At 42.8% G+C, this 26772-nt stretch overlaps 1 protein-coding gene across 6 annotated transcripts in view; it reads right to left on the bottom strand.

Moving 5' to 3' along the window:
• The window catches only part of LOC129137611 (cytospin-B-like), a 123202-nt gene that overhangs the window by 79734 nt on the left and 16696 nt on the right, over nt 1-26772 (bottom strand). For 4 of the 6 annotated variants that reach the window (XM_063798968.1, XM_063798969.1, XM_063798967.1 and 1 more), the window contains exons 2-4: nt 8494-8567; nt 8321-8420; nt 159-240 (exon numbers count right to left, since the gene is read on the bottom strand). In XM_063798968.1, the coding sequence (XP_063655038.1) occupies nt 195-240; nt 8321-8420; nt 8494-8567 (220 nt within the window). In that variant the 3' untranslated portion in view covers nt 159-194. The remainder of the gene's footprint in view (nt 1-158; nt 241-8320; nt 8421-8493; nt 8568-26772) is intronic. The other 2 variants (XM_063798966.1, XM_063798965.1) reach the window with 1 other exon arrangement.

The raw sequence follows: 26772 nt of genomic DNA on the forward strand, positions 1-26772 counted from the left end.
CTCCCTAGCACAAGCACACTGAGAGGTGCAGCTGGCAGGAGATAAGACACTTATTCCTTGTGTCAGCTGCACTGCTGGATCTAACGTCCATGACACGTCCATTATTCTGGGGTTGAAACTGCAGTAAGTCAAAAGTCTTTTATGTTTATGTAATTTACCTGTAAGGGGAAGGTCAGGAAGGTCCAAGCATTGAGTCATCCCTTTGCTGGCCGACCGCACACTGCTCTAAGCCAGATGCCTCTGTAAAAACCGGGGGGGGGGGCAACAGAATGGTGAGCTTGTAACATCAAGAACAGCACCAACACAGGTGCGTGTGTGTGTGTGTGTGCACGCGTGTGTGCGTCCAACAGTTCTTAAACACAGTGGAATAACTGGGGGAGTTTTTAATTAACTCATTTATTCAAATAGGTAATATATGCAATAGACACAATCCTCAAAAAAAACAAAAAGGGCAAATAGTGAAGAGAAAGTCTCCCTTTCACTCCTGCACCCCAGTTCTCCTTCCCAAGAGTACTCATTACTAATCAGCTTTGTGAATATCTTTCCTGGAATGTTCTCTGTATATTCAAGGACGTGTGTAAAAGCATTCTATTTTGAATGGCCAACAAGTATATGAAAAGATGCTCAACATCACTAATCATCAGGGAAATGCAAATCAAAACCACAGTGACATGCCACCTCACACCTGTTAGGAAGGCCATCATCAAAACCCAGAAAAAAACAAGTGCTGGTGAGGAGGCAGAGAAACCCTTGTGCACTGTTCATGAGAGCGTACAATGGTGTAGCCATTATGGAAAACAGTATGCAGGTTCCTCAAAAACATAACAATAGAACTACCAAATGATCCAGCAATGCCACTTCTAGGTATTTATCCCAAAGAATTGAAAACAGAATCTCAAAGAGATATTTGCACTCTCATGATCATTGCAGTGTTATTCACAAAAGCTAAGAGGTGGATGCAACCCAAGTGTCCACCACCAGATGAATGGATGAAGAAAAGATGGTATATAATATACAATGGAATATTATTACCCATAAAATGGAAATATTCACCCATAAAAAGGAAATCCTGTCTCATGCTACAACATAAATGAGCCTTGAAGACATTATGCTAAGTCAAAGAAGCCGGTCACAGAAGGACAAATGTTGCATGATTCCATGTATGTGAGTGTATTAGTCCACTTCACACTGCTATAAAAACAAGTCAGTTACCTCCAAGATACAATGGGAGTATAGGCATTGAATAAATGCTCCTGTTCCAAATGGGAGAAATTGACCAAAATAAAGAAGCCACAGGCCCCATGCAAGTCCAAAACCCAGTGGGGCAGTCATCAAATCTTAAAGCTCTGAAACGATCTCCTTGACTCCATGTCTCACATCAGGTCACACTGATCCAAGGGGTAGGCTCCTATGGTCTTGGGCAGCTCCATCCCTGTGGCTTTGCAGGGCACAACACCCCTTCTAGCTGCTTTCACGGGCTGGTGTTGAGTGCCTGTGGTTTTTCTGGGTGCACGGTACACACTGTCAGTGGATCTACCATTCTGGGGTCTGGAGGACGGTGTCCCTCTTCTCACAGCTCCACTAGGCAGTGCCCCAGGGGGGTTCTGTGTGGGGGCACCAACCTCACATTTCTCTTTTGCCCTGCCCTAGCAGGGGATCTCCATGAGGGTTCCATCCCTGCAGCAGACTTCTGCCTGGTCATCCAGGCATTTCCATACATCCTCTGAAATCTAGACAGAGGTTCCTAAACCTCAGTTCTTGACTTCTGTGTACCCACAGGCCCAACACCACATGGAAGCCACCAAGACTTGGGGCTTGCGCCCTCTGAAGCAATGGCCCAAGCTGTACATTGGCCCCTTCTAGCCACCACTGGAGCTAGAGCAGCTGGGACACAGGGCACCAAGTCCCAAGGCTGCACAGAGCAGGGCGGCCCTGGGCCCAGGCCACAAAACCATTTTTAACTCCTAGGTCTCTGGGCCTGTGATGGGACAGGCTGCCACCAAGATCTCTGACATGTCCTGGGGACATTTCTTCCCACTGTTTTGGTGATTAACATTCGGCTCCTTGTTATGTAAATTTCTGCAGCTGGTCTGAGTATCTCTCCAGAAAGTTGCTTTTTCATTTCTATTGTACTGTCAGGCTGCAAATATTCCAAACTTTCATGCTCTGCTTCCCTTTGAAACATAGTTCCAATTTCAGATCATTTCTCTCAAGTTCAAAGTTCCACAGATCTCTAAGGCAGGGGCAAAATGCCATCAGTCTCTTTGCTAAAAGACAGCAAGAGTGACCTTTGCTCCAGATCCCAATAAGTTCCTCATCCCCATCTGAGACCACCTCACCCTGGACTTCATTTTCCATATCGTATCAGCATTTTGGTCAAAACCATTCAACAAATCTCTAGCAAGTTCCAAACTTTCCCACATCTTCCTATCTTGTTCTGAGCCCTCCAAACTGTTCTAACCTCTGCCTGTTACCCAGTTCCAAAGTCACTTCCACATTTTCAGGCTATCTTTATAGCAGTACCTGACTCTACTGCTACAAATTTACACTATTAGTCAGTTTTCACGTGGCTATAAAGACCTTCCCTGAGACTGGGAATTTATAAAGAGGTTTAATTGACTCAGTTTCACATGGCTGAGGAGGCTTTAGGAGACTTACAATCATGGTAGAAAGGGAAATAGGCACCTTCTTCACAAGGTGGCAGGAGGAAGGTGGGGGAAGGCGGGGACAGAGAAAGACAGAGTGCATGTGGAGGAGGAACTGTCAAACACTTATAAAACCAGGAACTGTCAAACACTTATAAAACCATCAGATCTCGTGAGCACTCACTATCCCAAGAACAGCATGGGGGAAATGGACCCCATCACATCCCACCAAGTCCCTCCCTAGACACATGGGGATTATGGAGATTACAATTCGAGATGAGATTTGGGTGGGGACACAGAGCGAAACCGTATCAGTGAAGAATCTAAAGTAGTCAAACTCACAGAAGCAGAGAGTAGAGTGGTGGCTGCCAGAGGTTGTGGGGAGGGGGCAAGTGGGGAGTTGTTCAGTGGGTACAGTTTCAGTCAAGCAAGATAAAAAAGTTCTAGAGAACAAAAAGATGGCAGCAATAGACATTGGAGAGTGGTAGAATGGGGAGGGGGGCAAAGGTTGAAAAACTACCTATTGGATACTATGCTCACCACCTGGATGATGGGATCAATTGTACCCCAAACCTCAGCATCCCACAATATACCCATGTAACAAACCTGCACATGTACCCTGAATCTGAAATAAAGTTGAAATTTTAGAAAAAGTTTCTGGAGATCTGCTGTACAACATTGTGCTTATAGTTAACCGTACTTAAAAATTTGTTAAGAGGGTAGTTTTCATGGTGTATTTGTTTTACCACCATTAAAAAAAAGCATTTCAGAATGCAGGTGAGAGTGATATTATTCAAGGAAAACCCTTGAAGAAAAACCCTCTGTTATTCTAAAAACACAAATGTTATCACAGGATTCCATTGCTTTGCATACCGTTTTGCTTCTTTCACTTACTGGTCATTCTCTATCTACCTTTTTGGTGGCTTCTCATGGAAAGTGTTACACAAGAGGCCAAGCACAGGGCTCTGGGGCCACATAGCCACCAACCAGCTGCACAACTCTGGGTTACTTCATCCTCTGTGCTTCATTTTCTTTATCTATAAAATGGCACTGATATAAATAGTACCTACCCCAGAGGATTGTTGGGGGGGATTAAATGAGTTCAATCTGGTCGGGTGTGGTGGCTCATGCCTGTAATCCCAGCACTTTGGGAGGCCGAGGCGGATGGATCACTTGAGGTCAGGAGTTCAAGAGCAGCCTGGCCAACATGGTAAAATCCCATCTCTACTAAAAAAATATAGAATTAGCTGGGTCTGGTGGTGCAGACCTGTAATCCCAGCTACTTGGGAGGCTGAGGCAGGAGAATTGCCTGAACCCAGGAGGTGGAGGTTGCATTGGGCCAAGATGGTGCCATTGCACTCCAGCCAGGGCAACGAGCAAAACTCCGTCTCAAAAAAAAAAAAAAAAAAAAAAAGTTAAATCCAGTTAGAACAATCAAAACATGGCCTGGTACATAGTAGACATTCAGTAGATTTTAGCTGTTTTCATTACCATAATTTATTTGATTGATTCTCTGTTAATACTGGCATTGATATTGATATAAGCATTAGGAAATAAATATCCTGGTACATCTGTCTGTGCACATGAGTGACGAGGGCCATTGTGAGGTTTTCCAAAGCATTCTTTCCCTTAGAGGTCCCACTCCACATCGCATTAAACACAATTCCATGTATCCATGTCTCACATAAATATAATGGTATACAGTTTTCAAAAGTACTTTTATATCTTGCTTTTGAAATGAGCTGAACAAAAGTGACAATATGGGGCATTCCTATCTCATTCATAATCTTGTGGGAAAGCATCCAATATTTCACCATTAAGTATGACGTATGATGTAGATACATAATAGAGACCCTTCATCAGATTAAGGAATTGCCCTTCTATTCCTAGTTTTCTAAGACTTTTCATTAAGAAAGGTATTAATCTTTACTGAACATATTTTCCTATCATCTACTAAGATGACTATACTTTTTATACCTTTGTTAATGTGGTAAATTAACTCTGGTTGGTTTCAGTAGTTAAAACCACCTTGCATTCCTCGAATAAACCCAATTTAACATGATCTTTTAAATGTATCTCTGAGGCCAGGCGCAGTGGCTCACACCTGTAATCCCAGCACTTTGGGAGGTCAAGGTGGGCAGATCACCTGAGGTCAGGAGTTCGAGACCAGCCTGACCCACATGGAGAAACCCCCGCCTCCACTAAAAATACAAAATTAGCCAGGCGTGGTGGCGCATGGCTGTAATCCCAGCTACTCGGGAGGCTGAGGCAGGACAATCACTTGAACTTGGGAGGCGGAGGTTGCGGTGAGCCAGGATCGTGCCATTGCACTCCAGCCTGGGCAACAAGAGTGAAACTCCGTCTCAAAAATAAATAAGTAAATAAATAAATAAATGTATCTCTGAATTAGGTTTTCCAAGATTTTGTTCTGGATTTTTGCATGGAGGTTCATGAGAGACACTGACCTTTTAATTTTCCTGTCTTTTAATGTCCTTGCAAGAATTAGGTATCGAAGATACACTGGCCTCTTAAAATGATCTAAGAAAGTTTACCTTTTTTTCTAGTCTTTTTCTAGTCTCTGTATGAATATATATAAGATTGGTGTTATTTCTTCCTTAAATGTTTGGGAGATTTCATGATGAAACCATCTGGGCCTCCTGGCATTTCCTTTGAGAAAATTATTTAAATTACAGACTATCAGGATTTCCTACTACTATTTATGTCAGTTTAGTAAGTGATGTTTTTCTAAGATTTTGACCATCTCATCAACATTTTCTAATTTACAGAGTAGTACTATACAGAGCACTAATCTGTAATCTCCTCATCACTGTTTTCATAATTATGGGATCTTTAGTGATACACCCCTTTAAAAATTAATGATATAGCTAATTTATGCCTTTTCTTTATATCAGCCTTGTCAGAGGTTCATCAATTTTAATAATCTTTTAAAAGAACAAACTTCATGCAGAACTTTTTAAGATAATCTTTTCATCACAAGTACACTGGTAAAAAAGAAATCTGTTTTTGTTGTACTGAAAGCATCTTCCTTTTGTGTTCACTTTTGAAGGGTATTTTCACCAAGTACGGTATTCTAGGAAAGCAGGCATTCCTTCTGCATTTTGCAGACGCCACTGCATTGTCTTCTGGCTTCCATCATTTTTGTTGAGAAGGCAGATGTCAGTTTTAGCTCTTGCTCCTTTGATATTAAGGTTTCTTTTTTCCCTTTGAGTGCTTTTACGATGCTTTCTCTTTCATTACTAGCAGTTTTAGCCTAATGTGTCTAGGTGGTTTTCTTTGCGCTTACTTTGCTTTCGGTTCATGTTGTTCTTGAATCTAGGGCTTAACATCTGTTTAGTTTTCAAAATTCTTGGCCATTATCTCTTCCAATACTGCTTCTGCCCTATCTGTCTTGTTTTTCTTGTTTTCCCTTTTGGGGACTCCAATTACACATTAGATCTTTTCACCCCATCCCATATAGCTCTTCACCCCATCCCATATAGCTCTTATGTCCTTTTCTCTATTTCCTATTCTTTGTTTTCTCTGCGCTTCAGTTCAGATATTTCTATCAACTTGTCTTTAGTTCCTTAAGCCTCTCTGAAAATGTTTAATCTACAGGTAAACTTTGTTGAGTCTTAAATTTAGGCATTTTATTTTTAAGTTACAACATTTCTAATGGATTCTTTTTTATAGATTGTGGTTTTCTGCTGAAATTATCCACCTTGTTACTTATTTTCTTTACTGGATTAATCTCAGTTGTTTTAAAGTCCGTGTCTAATATCTGGATCTCCTGTGTCTGTTTCTGTTGCCTAGTTTTCTCTTGTTTTTTTCATCATTTGGTATTATCTATTTGTATACTTAGTATTTTTAAAATTGACTATGACACCATATATTTTTTTAATGTGGCTATAAGTTGAGGTTCTGGATGATGTAATCTTCCTTCAAAGAGTATTTATTTCTGAGTCCAGAAGTCAGTTAAGATAGGGAAAGATCACTTAAATTCAAACCCATGTTTCTATGGGTTTTAAGACTGAACAAATAAAAGACTTCTTTAAGATGTTAAGGAAGAATATTTTCATAATCTAATAGCTAGAAAGGTCTTTTTAAGGCAGGAAACAAAACACTTAAAATCATAAAGGAAAGCACTGAATACAAGATGCAACATTTTTCTTCAGTAAAATATAACTCCAAAGAAAGTTCAAAGATGAAGAAAATAATAGCATTACATATAAAAAAGTTAAAAAGCACAATATATCAAGATTTCTTACAAATAGGAAAAAGACTAATACCTCAAAATAAATACAGGCAAAGTATGTAAGTTTTCATTCACACATATAAAAGATAGATAAACGGTCTGTAAACATATGAAGTGCTCAACCTTACTGAAGGACAAAGTAAATCAAGTTATTATTGTTCATTTACTTAATCTTTAAAATTTATAGAGTGTGAAAATTCTGGGAAAACGGTACCTTGCATGCTATGAGTGGGAGGGTAAACTGAGGGCAACGTGTCTATCAAGTTTTTCAACGTGCCAAGACAGGTCAAATACACTTCCTTTTCTAGGAATCAATGTGTGGAAGATCTCAGGACAGGCTCACTTGATTCCATCCTCATCTCTTTGAAGGGTGACTTATTGACTTATATGAGACTGGAAAGCTAAGGGGTGTATTTGCCAAAGTCCTTAAAGCTTGGCTCATTAAGTGGCCTAGTTTCTGTCAAACAGGCCCCTTCTCAGAGGATGTGGAAGGTACAGGGAGTAGAAGGCTGCCCTTCTGCAGCTTCTCCTGGCAAACATGGCTGGGAAGGCATTTGCTGTTCTGTGGCAGGGAAGTGGAGATTCTTAGGTCTGTTCCATCATCTTCTGGGCAGTATGAGGCAGGCACAGAGCATGGTGTGCTGGCATGGACTGCACCTGTGGCTGTGTGGTCCCAAGGCTGATCCTAGATCTTGGCAGCAGTGGTGGACCTGGGCATGTACCTACAGAAAGACTTCCTGATTCTGGCAGGAACAGAAGCTCCTTTACTGGACCAGCATTGAGATGCTCTGGGAACCCTTCCTGGAAGCTCAGTGGACAGAGCCTACTGCCTTCTCCAGCCCTTCCAGTACCAAATGCCCTGGATTAAATCCCTTTCTGCTTAACTACAGTGATCTCTCATATTTGCAAATGAATCTTGATCCACCCTTATGCAGAAATAGCCCCTTTAGTGGTCAAAAAATTGCATAAGGATCTTCACTTTATTGTTTACCCCAAGTAACCTAAAATCTATCAGTAGAAGTATGGCTATATAAATTGATGTGTATTATATAACCTTTACAAAAAGGAATCATTTCTCCAAATGTTGCAATGTAAAGATGTCTCAGACATATTCCTTTATTCATTCAACAAATATTTGTTGAGCTTCTATCATGATGTGACCATGTTTCACTCCCTGTTACCGACAAAAGATGTGTTAGCAAGCAAAATAAACAAAAATCTCGGTCCTCACGGAGCTCACATTCCAATGATAAAGTGAAATGAGTAAGTGTTGGACTAATGTGTAGTATAACCCAATTTACACAACACACACCCTCTCTCTACACACACAGACACAGACACACACACACATATGTATAAAGAAAAACATCTAGAGGGATATACAACAAACCATAAGCAGTGGTTATTCCTGGGGCTCATCTACCTGGCAGGAGAGACAGCAGCTGCTGGGGAGGTCCTCATTGGTATTTCGCTTAGGGGGCTTCTAAGGGCCTTATGGACAGAAGTATTCTGTCCAGTTCCATCTGCCAAGAAAAGAGATGGGAACATTTACATGTTGTTCCAGTTCAAAATAGCAAATAATACTTTTTGATTTACCTCTTTGGTGACTTGAGAAGTATTCCATGGTGTTTAGTGTGATATTTATTATTCTTTTCTCCTCTGGACTAGAGCTGAATTGGAGAAATGAGAGGGGAGGAGGAGTTAGCTGAGTGGAGGCCAGTCCTAGATGTAGGACAACCGAGTAAAACGAGTATGTTTAAATGATGAGGTGCCTAGGGGAGGAAGGAACAGGAAAGTTCTTGCACAAACTGTGACTGTTAATTCATTTCCCATTTTCACTGACTCACTCACTGGGCTTTCATGTCTTTCAATACGTGTAGTTTAATCTTCATTTAATTTAATTGCAAACTATTTTAGCAGAGATAATAACCGGGTACATTCTAGGATTAATTTTTACTACAGCCTTTTTTTTTTTTTTTTTTTTTTTTGAGACAGAGTGTTGCTCTGTTGCCCAGGCTGGAGTGAAGTGGGGCGATCTCGGCTCACTGCAAGTTCCACCTCCCGGTTCATGCCATCCTCCTGCCTCAGCCTCCTGAGCAGCTGGGACTACAGGCACCCACCGCCATGCCCAGCTAATTTTTTGTATTTTTAGCAGAGACGGGGTTTCACCATGTTAGCCAGGATGGTCTCAATCTCCTGACCTCGTGATCTGCCCGCCTCGGCCTCCCAAAGTGCTGGGATTACAGGCGTGAGCCACCGCGCCCAGCCTACTAGAGTCTTTCAATACAATGGCATGTTCATTGCAGTCCAGGAAGAAAGATACTGTTACAGTGGACAGATGCATATTGTTTCTTCTATTTGCTATCTTTATGTGTACAGTATATGTATGAAGTATAGCTATGCATCTTTCTCATACATGAAGATAAACATGACTAAAGGGGTATTGTGAGTCTATCAGAAAATTCCAGGAATCCTGGGAGCACACCAAGATCAGAAGTGACAGATCAACACAGGTGCTCACATACAAGACCAGGTAGAAAAATGTCTAGCAGGCTGCAAGATGGGGATGGCCAAGGGTGCCTACAAAAGGGTCAGGTGCACAGTTGTGACGCCTGGTTTCCTTGGAGATGAAGCCTCTGGCTGACCGTGCTATTTCTCATGAAATAAGAAAATGGCAAATAGTAGTGACCTGAATTTAATGGCTATGAGAGGCAGAAAAGAAATGAGGCAAGGTAGGAACTGGAGAGGACGAAGAGGTAGAGAGGAAGAGGCTGCTTTTGTGTTACTCATGAGTCAGGCTCTCCATCAGTGCCTCCCCGGAGCCTGGGCCAGGCTCCTGCCTGCAGCAGCTCCATGTGGTAGTACCTGGAAAGTGCCCTTGTGGTTGTAACAATGTGGGGCCAGGGTACAGTCAAGAAACGTTTGATATGCCGGGCCAAAGTCTGAATGTGGAACTTTGCTTATAGAAAAAAATGATTAAATACCAGGGCATCCCAAGTCAAATGACTTGATGAGTGACTTATGGTGGTCATGGGCTCTGAGGGCGTTGGAGATGTTCTGTTAACACACACACCAGGCCACTGGCCAGCAGCATCGACCTTGGGGGACTCTGGCTCTTCATCCACAGGTCTGCATGGCAAAGGTCAAATCAGACTGAAAAGGTGGAGGACGTCCCCATGGGAGAAAAAGACACAGAGGAAAACAGAGCTGATGTGGAGAAAATAAACAAAGCCGGAAGGGAAATTCTAAATTTAACATCCTATTTTCTCTACCAGCTTTGCATCAGGAAATAATGTAGGCATTGCTCTTGATTTTTTAAAAAGCTGTTTCTTGAGAAACGGTCAAAAATGATATTTTTATATGTAGAATGACTTGACATTAGCTCTAATTAAGAAGTCTGTATGCTGCAAATTGTGAAAAAATGCAAATGTTACTGATCATAAACATTTTGCTTATTGTCAATGGTGAATGCAGTGGATTGGCTTGTTGGCAAATGCTCCAAACCCCACGTGGCACACAGAGGCTGGAAAGATGAAATCTCAGAGCTCTCCTGCAGCTGGGATTTTGGGCGTGATTTAAGTTCCATCATCAGAAAGACTTGAGCGAGACCCGGAGTGGCACCTGAGTCAGGGGGAGAGAGGCAGGGCACAGGGCGTTCACTATGTGCACAGAGACTGTAGCAGAGACAAGATGCTTCTGGTGCTGGTAACTGTGGTGGCAGCTTTCCAACTGGGTGGGCAGCTTTCTGAAGTTAAGGCTCCTGTCCTGGTGGAGGGAGCAGGTTCCCTGGTGGTCCAATTCTGTGTGGAGACTTTGGGAGCTGCTCCTGGAAGCTCAGCCCTCCCAACAATTCTGCAAGCCATTTAACGCTTTTCCGTCTAAGCCAACGAGAGTGCAATCCATTATACACAACAGATTCCTGACTCAGACATTCTGTCTTCTAAGCCTAAGAGTCGTAACACAACTCTAAAATAACACTGCAATTCTGCATGAGCTGAAGCTCCTGCTCTCACCCAAATTCCCTGGTGTGTTCTTTGTGAGGTTTCTAAGTGTAAGCACAGACTCATAGAAAGTCTTTTATGATAGATCATTGACCCAATCCTCAATCCTCTCATGTATGGCTCCCTTATCTAGGGGACTTTTGCATGTCATGTGATCTCCCTGTGAATGAGCCAAGACAAGGACTCCCAGCCTTCTGACTGCTAAATCATTGCTCTCTTCATTACATCATATTGTCACAGCTGTTTTGCAAGATGACTAATTTATGAGAATAGTTCAAACAACGTATCTGGAAGTAGATTTTTAAAAAGGTCAGTGGAAGTTTAAAATATTTATTTACTGATTGTTTTGAAGTTAATCTAGCTACTCATAAGCTTCTGTGGTTGAATTTATGGTGTACTTAATTCTCTAAGCTTTCCTCTGTTGCTCTGTAAACATGAATAGAATACATTTCACAGAAACAGAACTTAAAACAGTTAACCCACACTGTCTTACACTCTTGACTTCACAGCCCCTGCTTCTGAGTGGAAAAAAAAATCAGTAAACTGAAAACTTCATTGGAAGAAACCATTAGGAACTTAACAAATTGTAAGGGGTTGGGTTTTTAAATAATTTTTAAAGGTTTACTGACAGGAACTGGTTTTCACATTTTCCCCTTTATGTTACACAGAATAAAATCCGGTTGGCAAATATGCAGAAACAGAATGAAATCAGGTTAGGTCTGAGGAGAAAAAAATCTCTGTCTGTGCCAGCCATTCTCAGGAAGGTCATCAAGACACAAAATGGGCCACCTTCTTATCAGTCCATTTAAATGACTTGGTCCCAAAGGCCTCCAAGGACAATCATTTTAAATAACTCATGTTCATTTTCTTCTTTGATAATTTAATGAGAACAAAATAGAGAAGCCTACATTCTGCTGAGGTATTCCTTTCAGTTATCTAAGTTTCTCTGCAATTCAAAATATTGAATGATAAATAGACTCATTCAGAGTGTATAAGAAAAAAGCAAGGCCACAAGAATTAATTTCCAGTACCCCTGTCTTTGGGCATCCTAAAATGTTATTTCAAATGCTCAGTCTGCTTGGCTAGAACAATACGAGTCAGTATGAGAAAGCCCTGCATCATTTAAGCAGATTAGAGAAATACTCACTAAATACTCACCATGTTATATAATTGTGTGTGTGTGTGTGTGTGTGTGTGTGTGTGTATGTGTATGTGTAGGTGTAGGTGTATGTGTGTAGGAGGCATTCACAAAACAAAGCCTGAACTGAATAACCAAAGAAAATCGTTATTAAGAATGCTATTGGTGGCTGGGCATGGTGGCTCATGTCTGTAATCCCAGCACTTTGGGAGGCCGAGGCGGGTGGATCACTTGAGGTTAGGAGTTCGAGACTAGCCTGACCAACAGAATAAAACCCCGTCTCTACTAAAAATACAAAAATTAGCCCGGTGTGAGTGGTGGCACACATCTGTAATCCCAGCTACCTGGAAAGCTGAAGCAGGAGAATCACGTGAACCCGGAAGGCAGAGGTTGCAGCGAGTGGAGATTACTCCCACTCCAGCCTGGGTGACTGAGCAAGACTCTGTCTCAAAATAAAAAATAAAAATAAAAATAAAAAAAGAATACTATTAGTGTCCAGGCCTGGTGGCTCACACCTGTAATCCCAGCACTTTGGGAGGCCGAGGTGGATCACTCAGGCTGGAGTGTAGTGGCAACACCTCGGCTCACTGCAGCCTCAATCTCCCAGGCTCAAGTGATTCTCCCACTTCAGCCTCCAGAGTAGCTGGGACTAGAGATGTACACCACCACACTTGGCTAATTTTCTTTTTTTTTTTAAGAGATGAGTTTTCACCACGTTGCCCAGGATGTTCTTGAACTCCTGGACTCAAGCGATACGTCTGCCTCAGCTTCCCAAAGTGCTGGGATTACATGCATGAGCCACTGAGTTTGGCTCTTTCTTTAGTTACATCACTGATGAAATAGTTGCTTTGTGTTTAGGGGCTACATTTAACACAACAAAATGAAGCATGTGTTCTGTTTGTCCCCAGCATATAAAACTATGTTAATAACAGAAAATTTCACTGAAACAAATATACATACATAATATGGTTTGGTTCTGTGTCCCCACCCAAATCTCATGTTGAATTGTAATTCCCATTGTTGGAGGTGGGGCCCAGTGAGAGGTGATTGGCTCATGGGGGCAGTTTCTAACGGTTTAGAACCGTCCTCCTAGTGCTGTCTTGCGATAAGAGTTCTCAAGGGATCTGGTTGTTTGAAAGTATGTAGCACCTCCTGCTTCATTCACTCTCTCTCCTGCCAGCCATGTGAATATGTACCTGCATCCCCTTCACCTTCCACCATGATTGTAAGTTTCCTGATGCCTCCCCAGCCATGCTTCCTGTGTGACCTGTAGAACTGTGAGTCAATTAAACCTTTTTTTTTTTTTTTGAGATGGAGTCTTGGCTCTGTTGCCCAGGCTGGGGTGCAATGGAGTGATCTCGGCTCACTGTAAGCTCTGCCTCCCAGGTTCATGCCATTCTCCTGCCTCAGCCTCCTGAGTAGCTGGGACTACAGGCACCCACCACCATGCCCGGCCAATATTTTTGTATTTTTAGCAGAGACGGAGTTTCACCGTGTTAGCCAGGATGATCTCGATCTCTTGACCTTGTGATCTGCCTGCCTCAGCCTCCCAAAGTGCTGGAATTACAAGTGTGAGTCACTGTGCCTGGCAATTAAACCTTTTTTCTTTATAAAATACCCAGTCTCAGGTAATTCAATTTTTTTTTTTTTTTTTTTTTTTTTTTTTTTTGAGACTAAGTCTTGCTCTGTCTCCCAGGCTGGAATACAGTGGGGCAATCTCAGCTCACTGCAACCTCTGCCTCCCAGATTCCAGCGATTCTCCTGCCTCAGCCTCCCAAGTAGCTGGGATTACAGGTGCATGCCATCATGCCTGGCTAATTTTTGTATGTTTAGTAGAGATGGGGTTTTGTCATGTTTGCCAGGCTGGTCTTGAATTCCTGACATCAAGTGATTCTCCTGCCTTGGCCTCCCAAAGTGCTGGAATTACAGGCATGAGCCACTGTGCCCAGCCTCAAAGTAGTTCTTTATAGCAAAGTGAGAACAAACTAATACAGTATAACTCCACTGTATATGACAGGCACAGTACCATGTGTCTTAAAAATGTTATCTAATTTAATTTTCCACAAAACCTCCACACATTATCTCTTATTTTAGAGGAAAATTTGATGATGGTCACATGGTTCATGAATGGTAAATCTGGGATGCAAATCCAGCTCTGGCCAGGCCTTTCTCAAATTTTCTGTTGTGCACAAGTGTTCTATGAGAGGTATACAAGGTTCCAAAAATAATGCTGATGGTATTTCTTCTTAAAATATAATAATATTTAAGAAAAAACATTCCCAATATTTCTTTCAACATTCCTATTTTTGTACAATAATCTGTTCTTACAAGGTGGCAACCCATACCTGTGAATAACATTTGGAGGCCAGACTTTCTGATGGTGCGTCACACACAGCAGGTGACACGCACGCACCCTATAAGCAGGCAGCGTCTCCACAGAGCACAACAAGGCGCACGGCCCTCCTCACCGAATGTTGGTCTGCCTTCTACGTCTTACCTTGTCATTTAAGACCACATACATATATGTCTGTAATTATTTCCCTTTAAAACTTTTATTTAACCTCTCTAATTTGTTGCTTTCTTTGTTATATTAGAGAACAGAGTCTTCAACTGTCAGTGATTGTCTATAGCTTTTACTTCCTCAAGACACCACTTTATGTTGTTTATTCTGATCCAGGCACAGGTGAGCTCCTATACAAGATTTTTTTTTTAATGTTTAGTAGAAACAGGGTTTTGCCATGTTGGCCAGGCTGGTCTTGAACTCATCACATTAAGTGATTCATCCACCTTGGCCTCCCAAAATGCTGGGATTACAGGCGTGAGCCACCATGCCCAGCCCATGATGATTTTTTAAGTATTCAAGGGTAACTCCATTTGGGAAGCGTTGCATGGCACCACTGCTACCTTCACAACTGGCAGATTAATATTTGTGAAGAGGGCAGGTTGTGCCAACCACATGCTCATGCCTGCTGGGATCTTTCCTGAACACCTGGATGAAGCCCAGCCCCAGGCCTTTCGATTGATCTCCCATGAGTCCCCTCTACCTGTCTAGTTTTTGGACTATACACCCAGCCACCTGAAGTTTTTTTTCTTTTATGTCCTGCCTCTGTGCCTTTGCTCATTCTATGCCCTTGCCTGGAGCGTAATTTTCTCTAAATACTTATTATTGTTTTACACAAAACGAATCTAAGAGAAGTTTGTCCCTCTATTGTGAGACAGAAATTATGAAGTACTCTCTCTCCAGATGTCAAAACAGTATCTTCTGAATTTCACTTTCAAATTTCAATATAAGCATATTCAACAATAAAATCAAACAGGATAAGATGGCAATTTGAACATAAGCATCTTCATCTACAAATCTGAACAAAAAGAATCAAAGAAACAGTAAAAATCTTGTAGTCAGGTATCATCTACAAGCCTACATTTTGAAGAATTTCTGCTAATAGAGAGTATGTGGTGGGGGGGAAATTAAAATAAAATACCAAGAGCTTTCCCCCAAATCCCTTCCAAAGAAAATGGAGATAAGGGAAACCCTCCACTAATGTCCCCCACCCTAGAAGGCCAGGGCTGGTGAGGAGCACAAGAAGCCCAGAGAGATGCAGGGCGTTCTGGCAAAGGATCAGGAACAAGAGGAATTTACATCTGAGGAGGCCAAGGTTGGTTTACCCCAGACACAAAGGACAGTAGTGACAAGGGACAGGGCAGGAAAAGCCATGGTGTGCATCTAAAATGGACGAGGGGCATGCAAATGTAGACCCAGAGAGTTGGCTCTGTATTCCAGGCTCACCAAGCAGAGAACAAACTGGGCACAGGTGAATTTCCCCGTTAGGCACTCACCCTTTTCTACTCTACCTGAGCGTCTGTACCTTTCAATATGTAATATATATGCACCTTCAAGAACCTTCCAACACGTTTCAGTCATAAGAAGATCCTAAGCACTGTCAGGTAAAGGCAGTGGAACTGAGCAGGATCCAGACACTGACCTGGGCCAAACGTCAGGCCCTGCCACACCTGGATCTGCTTCAGCAAGAGAAGGTGATGAACAAAATAATGCCCTGCTTGATGCAAATATTTCTTTTTTAAATTTTTATTATTATTTTGTGTGTGTGTGTGTGATACAGTCTAACTCTGTCGCCCAGGCTGGAGTGCAGTGGCACAATCTCAGCTCACTGCAACCTCCACCTGGGTTCAAGAGATTCTCCAGCCTCAGCCTCCCAAGTAGCTGGGATTACAGGCACGTGCCACTACGCCCAGGTATTTTTTGTATTTTTTTAAGTAGAGACGGGGTTTCACCATTTTGGCCAGGCTGGTCTTGAACTCCTGACCTCAGGTGATTCACCCACCTAGGCCTCCCAGAGTGCTGGGATTACAGGCATGAGCCATGATGCCCAGCCGATGCCAATATTTCATAATACAAAGTGAAGGGGAAACTGCACTCAAGAGAGGACCAACGTTTGTAAATTCATGACCAGAAACAATTTGACACTGATAGTATCTACCTTAAAATTCAATAAAATAAGAAGACATAAATTAAAGATGACAATTTAAAATGAAAGGTGAGTTAAAAATAATATAAGCAATCTAATAACTCATTAATATTTTAAAGCAGATCTAACTCAAAAGAAAAAGAAATGGGGGCATACTTAGGGCAGTTCTCTCCGAATGCAGACGAAATGAATCATGTAAAGGTGAGATTTCAATTCAGTGGACAAAGGATGGTTCTGGTAATAGTGCTGGCATGACCAGCTATCTAACCGGGAGAGAAAGATGCACAGCTCACATCAGATTAAATAAAGAAAGGTGGATCAAACGCCTGTGTGTGTGTGTGTGTGTGTGTGTGTGTGTGTGTATGTATCTGTGTGTGTCTGTGTGTGCACGTGCATAAAACAGAGAATGAAACTTAATAGTTTATTTGTAACAAATAAGATTGGAGAGGGAAAACCTTCAAACAAACAAAAAGAAATAACAAAACACTAACAGTTAACATTATATAAAAATATAAACTTTTCTATGATACGGATGTTAAAGCCAAAGGCCTGTAGTGCACTGGGGATAAAAACACATCTTTGGGCAAGCACAGTGATTCACAATTATAATTCCAGTGATTTGGGAGACTAAGGTGGGAGGATCACTCAAGCCCCGGAGCTGAAGACCAGCCTCGGCAATAAAGTGACACCCCATCTGGACAAAAATTCGAATTAGGAAGGCATGGTGGTGTTCGCCTGTAGTCCCCGCTATTTGGGAGGCTTGAGTAGGAGGATCATTTGCGCCTGGGAGGTCAAGGCTTCAGTGAGCTGTGATCGTGCCAGTGCACTCCAGCCTGGGTGACAAAGCAAGACCCTGTCTCAAAACAACAACAACAAAAAACAACCCCCCCAAAACAAAACGAAACAAAAAAACCCCGACATCCCTAATAAAATACTGACTTATAAACTGATGAGAAAGAAACAATCAGCTCAGTGAAAAAATAGGCAAAAGTGCTAAACTAGCAACTCTAGAAGAGAAAGTGCAATTGGTTAGTACACATAAAAATACGCTCAGAGAAATACAAATTAAAATCTAATAAGATAGTATTTTTCACTTATCCTATTGGCAAAAATAAGATCAACACTTTCTGTGGCTGCTCAGACTATGCAGAGATGGGCACGTTCATCAAGAGTGAAATGTCGGCCAGGTGCGGTGGCTCACGCCTGTAATCCCAGCACTTTGGGAGGCCAAGGCAGGCCGATCACGAGGTCAGGAGATCGAGACCATCCTGGCTAATACGGTGAAACCCCGTCTCTACTAAAAAATACAAAAAATTAGCCGGGCGTGGTGGCGGGCGCCTGTAGTTCCAGCTACTCGGGAGGCTGAGGCAGGAGAATGGTGTGGACCCAGGAGGTGGAGCTTGCAGTGAGCCAAGATCGTGCCACTGCACTCCAGCCTGGGTGACAGAGCGAGACTCCGTCTCAAAAAAACAAACCAAAAAAAGAAAGTGAAATGTCACAGCAGTCAAGTGAGTAACCTGGAGACATCTATTAAGATAAAAATGTGTATATTCTCTAGAGCGGCAGTCATAGTTTTAGAAATTCATCCTATAAAAATAAAATCACAACTATATAGGACTATATGAATAAGGACTCGTATTATAGCATTATTCATAACAAAGAAAACTATAACCTTGCTGGCATTAGTAAGACAATATTTGAATATTCCAGGGCACGTCCCTCCTGTGGAAGGCCATGCAGCTCTTAAAATGAGTTCTCTTTGTATGTATTGACCTGGAAGGATGCCCATGTTACATGAAATAAAAAGTGAAGGTGCAGCATACTGTGTAGAACATAGTCCTGTTTATATTTAAACACATATAAATGAAGCCTATATATTTTATGATTAATAAAAAATATACACACTGTTACCAGTGATTACCTTGCAGGGTGAGTACTGAAGGAGGAGAAAGATTAGTATTTTTCTTGACACATCTCCATTTTGCTACCAGTATACCTAAATATTACTTCATAATTAGGAGAAAATCCAATACATTAATTCACCAATCTATTCATTTTTAAATTTCAACAAGACACATCTAGACTAAAAAGTCCATACTATATTTTCTGAGATTCTACAGTTTTGCTTAAAAATTAATTTATGCAAAACTGGTGTTTTTGCTCCACGTCCTCTTGTTCTAATAATAAAATCATTCATATCCCAGCTCAACCTTCTATTTACAACTTATATTTAAAGTCCAGCTTGTTTCTCCTTCAAATTCTATTATTTGAGGAGGCTTTGAAGTTCTGAAACTATATTCATGAAAAAATGTAGAACAAAATGACATAAAGGCCCTGCAGAAACATAGCTGGTGATTAAAACTCAAGCAGCAGGCCGGGCGCGGTGGCTCACGCCTGTAATCCCAGCACTCTGGGAGGCTGAGGTAGACAGATCACAAGGTCAGGAGATCCAGACCATCCTGACCAACACGGTGAAACTCCGTCTCTACTAAAAATATAAAAAATTAGCTGGGTGTGGTGGCGGGCACCTGTAGTCCCAGCTACTCAGGAGGCTGAGGCAAGAGAATGGCGTGAACCCGGGAGATGGAGGTTAGTGAGCTGAGACTGCGCCACTGCACTCCAGCCTGGGCAACAGAGCGAGACTCCGTCTCAAAAAAAAAAAAAAAAAAAAAAAAAAAAAACCTTAAGCAGCAGACGAGCTTCTGTATAACAATATTATTTAGCATTTTACAAATGCTTACAGATAAAAATACTCAGCAGTACCTGGAGTAAGGATAGGACAAAATGTGGGCTGCAAATACAGTGGTGCCTTTTAAGTTGAGGTTGCAGTTTTCTTACTCTTTATATTTAAAAACATCCAGCAAATGAGTTTTAAATCATCCCAACAACTCTGAATACGAGATAAAGAGCTCCCAGAATCTGCAGTCCTACTCGCAAGTATTTATTTTTACACAGAAGATATCAATGTCTCTTCTTTCTCACACCAAGCTAATGTTTCTAGTGATTCTGTGCTGTCTGGTTTGACACCCCAAAACATCTTCCTGAGTTTAAAGAGCATTCCTGTTCCTAATTTTCCTTTTATTAGACAGTAACTCTTGCCTTGTCTCATCCTTTGGATAAAACAGATACTAGCTTTCCTTTGGATAGCTAATAGCTCCATGCTGAGAACTGCAGGAGGTTTCTGCCTGATGGAGGTTGCTGAAATGGATTTGGATCTTCACAAACACAGGTATTTCTGGACGTTTAAAATCACATTTCTGGAAGTTTAAAATCCACATAAAATTGTGGATCGCTCTGAGTTGAACACTAAGTTTCCAGGCTGAGTTTCATCCATGAGGCTTTTGGTGTAGTTGTCATTCAACCGTTTTCCATTAGATTTCTATTGCCACTGTCACCATGCTTACCTATCTGGCTTAACAGCATCCTTTATGATCAACTGCTGAGACCAGCTTGGTCGGGAGACCCTAACCCAGTGGCCCTAGAGGAATTAAAGACACACACACAGCAACATAGAGGTGTGGAGTGGGAAATCAGGGGTCTCAAGCCTTCAGAGCTGAGAGCCTCAAACAGAGATTTACCCACATATTTACTGAAAGCAAGCCAGCGATAAGCATTGTTTCTATAGATTATAGATTAACTAAGACTATTCCTTACAGGAAACAAAGGGATGTGCCGAAATAAAGGGATGGGCTCTGGCTAGTTATCAGCAGCAGGAGCATGCTCTCCTTAAACAGATCGCTCATGCTATTGTTTGTGGTTTAAGAACGCCTTTAAGCGGTTTTCTGCCCTGGGTGGGCCAGGTGTTCCTTGTCCTCATTCCGTTAACCCACAACCTTCAGCGTGGGCGTCATGGCTGTCACAAACATGTCACAGTGCTGCAGAGATTTTGTTTATGGCCAGTTTGGGGGCCAGTTTATGGCCAGATTTTGGGGGCCTATTCCCAACAATGAACGAAACATCTACTTGTGTTTAGCCCAGCAAGATTCTGGAAATCAAACCAAAGCTTAGTGGTACTTAGTTTCAGATGAGGTAATGAAGTCAGACCCTGTGTGAAGAGGCACAATCAAGACCCCACAGAAGGAAGCCAAACTTTCTGACTTCTGCGGAATAAGCATTACTCAGATCTGCTCTGCCACTGTGCCCTCTCAACATTCCAGCTGCAAATAACTCTTCTTCATGAGACCTGTACTTTCTTTTTTCAGTACAACTTCATTTTATTCTCCAAATAAAAGACTGCTGAAGCTTCTGAGAAAAAGAAAAAAGAGTGAAGGATCATCTTTGATCATGCAGTGAGCTGATTCCAAAATGTGGACAAAAAGCAGACTCAAAGGCAATGATTCCGAGAAACAGTGAATGTCACAAGGAGACACCTGGGCTCTTTATAAAGAGGTAATTTCTCTTCTACACATTCCCCCTTTCATACAGAGATGGCTGCGGCTCCCAATCATGGGAAGAGCTGGGCTGACTTTCTTCCACCAAATGCTCTGCTAGCTGACAGAGCCCACGGAGAGGTGAAAATAGAAATGGGGAGGGAGAGGCTGTAAAGGAGTTACCCTAAGGCAACACGGTCTTAGTTCACAAACGCAAGAATTTCCAGCTTACACTGTCCTACAGGGACAAGCTAATGTCCAGGATAGGCCAATGGGTTTTAATTCCTACTGCTCCAATTTTTTGGAAGCCAAAGGTTTTCGGACATAAAAAAATGTCAGACTACAAATGCCTGTACTAGGCTCCTCCACCAGAACTTCTCCAACAAAGAACTGGGCGGTGAAGCAGAGATGCCCATGATGAACACCACAGGCCCCTCCAGAATTTACAGAGAGGCTTGTGCTTCCCTTTACTGTCAAGGCCAAAAAACTTTTTTTCTTTCATAATTTCAACCTAAAAATCCTAAAGGCCTAAGAGAAGCTTATGTCCACACCGTTCAAATCTGTAAAGATGCGGATTAGGGAATAGGGAGGCAGACACAGCTATTTAGAACTATAGACTGTGTATCTATGTCATAAATGTAAACTATAAAAAAAAAGTACTATGTGAGTCAACAGATAAGGCTGGCTACAGTAAGAGGATATGAGAGGACCAGGTTCTACATTAAGGGCCAAATTAAATGCCAGAAGCCCCTGTTCATCATGGGTGCTAAGGTGAAGTCTGTTCAGAAACTGTTTAGGAATCCTTAGCGGAATGGGCCCCCTCTACCTGGGACAGGGGCTCGGTACCAGAGCATCTGCAGCAAGAGAGCTTGAAAAGGGACCTTAGGGACCCAAGAATCTATACCTCCAACTTCTGCCCTTCCCCTCTCCGCAGCAGCTGGAGAACATGTGCTGAGCGGCTGTGACCCATTAGAGCCATCAGAGCAACACAGAGGGCAGTGCGGGCACATGCAGTGACGCTCGGGCTGACACTGATGTGCACACACGGAGTTAAGCCAATTCCAGCGGAGTCTGCACATGCTGTGCTGCCACACTGCTCACCTCCGAGAGGGGACAACCCAAGAACTGGTGGTGCAGGCAAAACACATTCGAATCACAGACATTCTATTTAGATACCAATAGCATTAATTAGGCACAGATGTTAAGTGTGTTTAATGATCTCTTTTAAAGATGTTTTCCATGGATGTTTACTGGTGTTATATAAACACTGTAAGAATTAGGTAAGTCACCCTGAAATAACAGCATTTACTGTTTCAGAACAAGAGAAATAAACAAACACAGTAAATGCAGAGGTCTTTCCCCGCTGCTGTTACAGAAGCCTTGTGTCATGCACTGCTCATCAACAATGGGGAAACCACTGTGTCAAAGAGGTTCAAAGGATTGCATCAGAAAGATGCTAAGGCTGGCACAGGAATTTCTGACTCTCCCACCAGGGAAAGGTCAGCTGAACAACCAGTCCAGAGAATAGCAGAGCTTAAACGGACCTTGAAAACTACTCACTTTTCCCACCTCTTTTAACAGAGGCAGGAGACGGGGCTGGGAATGAGATGTTGCTAGTTGGCTGCAAAGATGAGGCTGAGAATGAGATACTGCTGGTTGGCTGCAAAGACGAGGCTACCACCTTCCTTCCCCATATACCTTAACATCAGTTATTCTAACTCTGAAATAAAAATATTTTTGAAAGTGTAACAGGGCTGAAGATCATTGATGAGTTAGATAATATCCCACTGTGTAGTCACTGAGTTCCGGCAATAAATGCTGATTTGCATTCCTGCCTGGGTGCTTCATCTCATGCCTATCAGCATGGCTGCAACCATCCCCGCGAGTGCCCATGGGGGCAAACAGTTTAAGAACCAGGTAATCCCGTGTCAGGATCCAGGTGCTTTTTGGGTGTTCTCACCTTCTCTCAGTTGTACTTGAAGATCTCATCAGAGAATGTTCTGCAAGTTCTTTTGCTGTGGCTGAACCAAGGATGACTTTTGAGTTCTCATTAGATGACTGCCAAAGTCAAATTGAGTTTCAATCAAGAACTCATTCAGCCAAGATGGAAACACTGGCTGGCTTCGGGAGCTTGGAGGGTGTGAGTTGGTTTTAGTTCTTGCTCATGGGGTAGGTTCCAGAAGTGACCGAGCCATGAGCGAGTAATTGCCCAGTAGTCAACTCTTCAGAGGTGACAGCTTGCCAGAGAAGTGCAAAATCAGACAAGAAACCATCACTGGCACTTGTCTGACTTCCTGCCAAACACAATGGCAGGCAAAATCATCATGATGCCTGATTTCAGTACCATGACATGTTCTCATTGGTGTCAGTTCCAAAATTTGAAATTTTGGGGTAAGGGATTAAACTGCTATATTGAGAAAGTAATGTTGCAAAACACTGGAAAATCAAAAAAGAAAATTCTGTGTTTAAAAAAACAATGACGTTAAGATTGAAGATGCAGGATGCAGCACAGGGAGTCCTAAACTGCCAGGATGCATGCGGAGATTTCCTAGAATACCAGGGTTCACACTGCATGGTATGGCCTGTGTCTCACAGTATACATAAGAAATGCAGCAGCTCATACAAGAACCTGGTTATTCAGGGCTACCATGGAAACTTAGGACTTACCTTTTACCATTTATCATTAAAATAGCGTCCATGAGAAGCAACACAAGTTCTGACTGGGATCTTCTTCCAATGACAGACAATAGGGAAGCAAGACAGAGGCAAACAAACAACAGCAGACACAGAGGCCACCCTGAATGGCCTCACTGCTGTTTCAACAGGGAACACTGCAAAATCTAGTTTTCCTAAAATCCACATCCTTCGGTGGCCAGAGGGTAGAGGTCCGGCTATAAAGTAATGATCTTGTCTGGTGCAACTGTAGTCCCAAATACTCTTAAATGTCACTATTAGCAGAGCTCTCTGGGCTGACAGGCTATGTGTTTCTTCCCGTCCAGAGCAGAGGGGAATGTCATACATCAGCCAAATGCATGTTTTCCACTCTTTTAAAAATAAAGTGAGTTATGTCAAGGCCTTTTGAAGTAGCCCATGGGTGTTGTCAAATAAGTAGGCACATCCCTGGGCCGGGAGGAATGTGTCCTTATTTGGTGGCTCCTCCCCTCAGGAGTGATTCCAGCTTCTCCCACTGCATGGGAGTGACCTGTGCAAGGTGGTGGGCTCGTATTTATCAGTGTGCACTCCCTGCACTAATAAATACTAAGATTCAAGGAGCATCCTAGACAGGACTTCTATTCTTTAAGCCTAGCAGGATACTTGGCTAGAACTTGCCCTTCATATGTAAGTGAGAAGCTTAGCAGCCCCTTATGCTGCTAAGCATGGCAGAAACTGGGCACTGGATGGAATGTTCCTAGTGATGCGGTAGCACTGGTAATGCAGACTGATCCCAGAAAAGAAACAGCAGAGCCTTGCACAGAGAGACATGAAGCGTCTCATCCCTACCAGGGAGCCCCATGCACAGTAATTAAGTGAAAAGCAAGCATGGCCTGGGTGCCCACTAGACTCACGGAGGGGCAGCTCTGCTGGAAACCACCCTGCCGCAGCCCTGCACATCCCCCAGCTCCTTCTGCAGCCAGGCATTCTCCTCCTCCTTCTCCTCCTCCAGCAGTTCAGCAGTTTCCTCTTCACAGTGCCCAGCTCCTGCTGGGCTTCTCACTTGACGTTGTTGGCCACTGCCACCGCAGTCTGCAGATCCGGCTGGAACCACCTCCATTCCATGGTCTTCTTCTGAAAATGCCAGAGCCCAACCCTGTGTCAGATGCCTGCCAGGGCTGGTGCCTGGGCAGAGACTCCAGAGCCCCTGTATCAGTCACCAAGAAAGAACAGCCAGCAGTGCTTAGTGAGGCCCTGCTTTCACGGTGTCTTGCTGCTAGGAAAAGGCACTGGTGGAAATTACACCTTCAGGTTATGAGAGCTCTCCATCCTGACAACAAATGACTGCTTGATTTTACTTCCTGCTGGCAAGAACTTACAGTTTCAGGGCCCATGTCATGAAAATGTTCCAAGATAAAGCAGGATAGAGAGAGTGATCCAGACCTTGGAGGGGTAATTTATAGGAAGATGGTGGTGAAGGCTCCTGCCACATCTCCCCTGTATCTGCTCAGTCAGAGTCTTTAGCTGCCTCCCCAGATCTGACTTCTGTTTCTCCAGCTTGATCACATTACCTAGAAATAGACAATTCAGACAGGCCTTGGAAGAGTTGTGAGACTCTTGAGAGAAGATAAGTCAGGTAGCAAAGGGGCAGCTCCACATGCCACAGCAGGTGTTCAAATCTACTCTAAATGCATTCTACTCTAAATGCAACTTTTAGCAATTTCAATTTACCCTGCAAAGAGGGGCTGGAAGCAGCAAGTTCCTCCAAAATAGGGAACACGATGATCTGAAAAATACATGGTGCATATTGAGGTTACAGTCTCAGCAGACAGGATGCACAACCAAATAGCACTATGGGAAGAGGCCTCCTTGGCCACACACACTTGCACACCGAGCCCGGCCTCCCTCGCACTCACACGCAATCATCCTGAGTGTCCTTTATTGCTGTGAGATAGAGGCTTTCACATAACAGAGCACATGACTGCTTATTCCTCCTGTGGTTTGTAAAGCACCTTCCAGAGTCGTGGGTCTCAATGGCAGTTAAGCCTCTGAATCATTGGTGAAGCTTTTCAAAAGCACCGATGTTCTAGTCCACACTCCAGACACCAGGAGGCAGAATCTCCAAGGGCAGACAGAACCCGAGGATGTGTGCATTTGACATCTTCCCAGGTGGCTTGCCTGCCTCTCCCTACTTAAGGACACCTGCAGCCCCTCGTTCTCCTCACCTCCAATTCTCTCCATATGGCTATCAGAGTCATTCGAGTTTAAATCTGATGGTGTCAGTCACCAAGCTGAAATTCCTCAATAGGTCCTCATGCTCTAACCTAGAGCAGTTTTCTATGAAGGCTGTGAATCAGTATCACCAGAGAAGGCTAAAAAGATGCTTGTGGGCAGGTCCTACCCCAGCAGTTCTAGTTCTAGTGGGCCTGGGAGTCTGCGTCTGGGATTATTCTGCTGAGTAGAAAACACCCCCTAATTTCCTTTCATTTTTCAGTCCATTTCTCTCCCATCAGGATCTCATGGGAAGGAGTGATCGGTCTAGGGCTGGATCCGTGTGTCTCGGGGTCTCTGAGCAAAAAGATATCTGAATAATACTTCAAAATCCTTTTAAAAAGTTTAACAGCTTTTCAAAAGATGGCTTGGGTTATTGTCAGTCCTGGATATATGATGATATAACCACAGGGGTGGGCCTAAATTTTGCTGTGGACATTAATTATACACTGGTTTTCTTGGTGTGTCTGTGCTGACTTTTAAGGATTTAGGGACAATACAACCCCATTCTCAACAGCAAAATATCACAAAAACAAAAACAAAACAGAACAGAACTTGTCTTCTTTGACTTTTCTTCACAATCATGGTGCTGGGTTTGGAAGGATACACTGATGATAATGGTGTCCAGGTTTTCAGCTGTATCCTGAGAACAGCCTGGATGGCACCGACACTGAATGCTGAGGTTCCACAGTTCTACTGCGTGTCATGTTCAAGAAGAAATGAGGCAGGTGCTGTCAACTCTCACTCTAACCAACTAATCAATATCTGGAATACACAGTCAGTTCTCAGGTTCGTGCACAGAGTTGCATCTGGCAATATCTCCCTAAAACAAGCAAGTCTCATCAGCAGTGGAAACTCATTCTTCCCATTTCCTTCTTCCTAACACTGAGCAAGTATTTTTAAATTTTTCCTCAGTCTCCTGATCTGCACAACCTGCCTTGCCTGCAACGTTAACC

This window comes from Pan troglodytes, chromosome 19 (genome assembly GCF_028858775.2).
Source record: "Pan troglodytes isolate AG18354 chromosome 19, NHGRI_mPanTro3-v2.0_pri, whole genome shotgun sequence".
Taxonomy (NCBI): Eukaryota; Metazoa; Chordata; class Mammalia; order Primates; family Hominidae; genus Pan; species Pan troglodytes.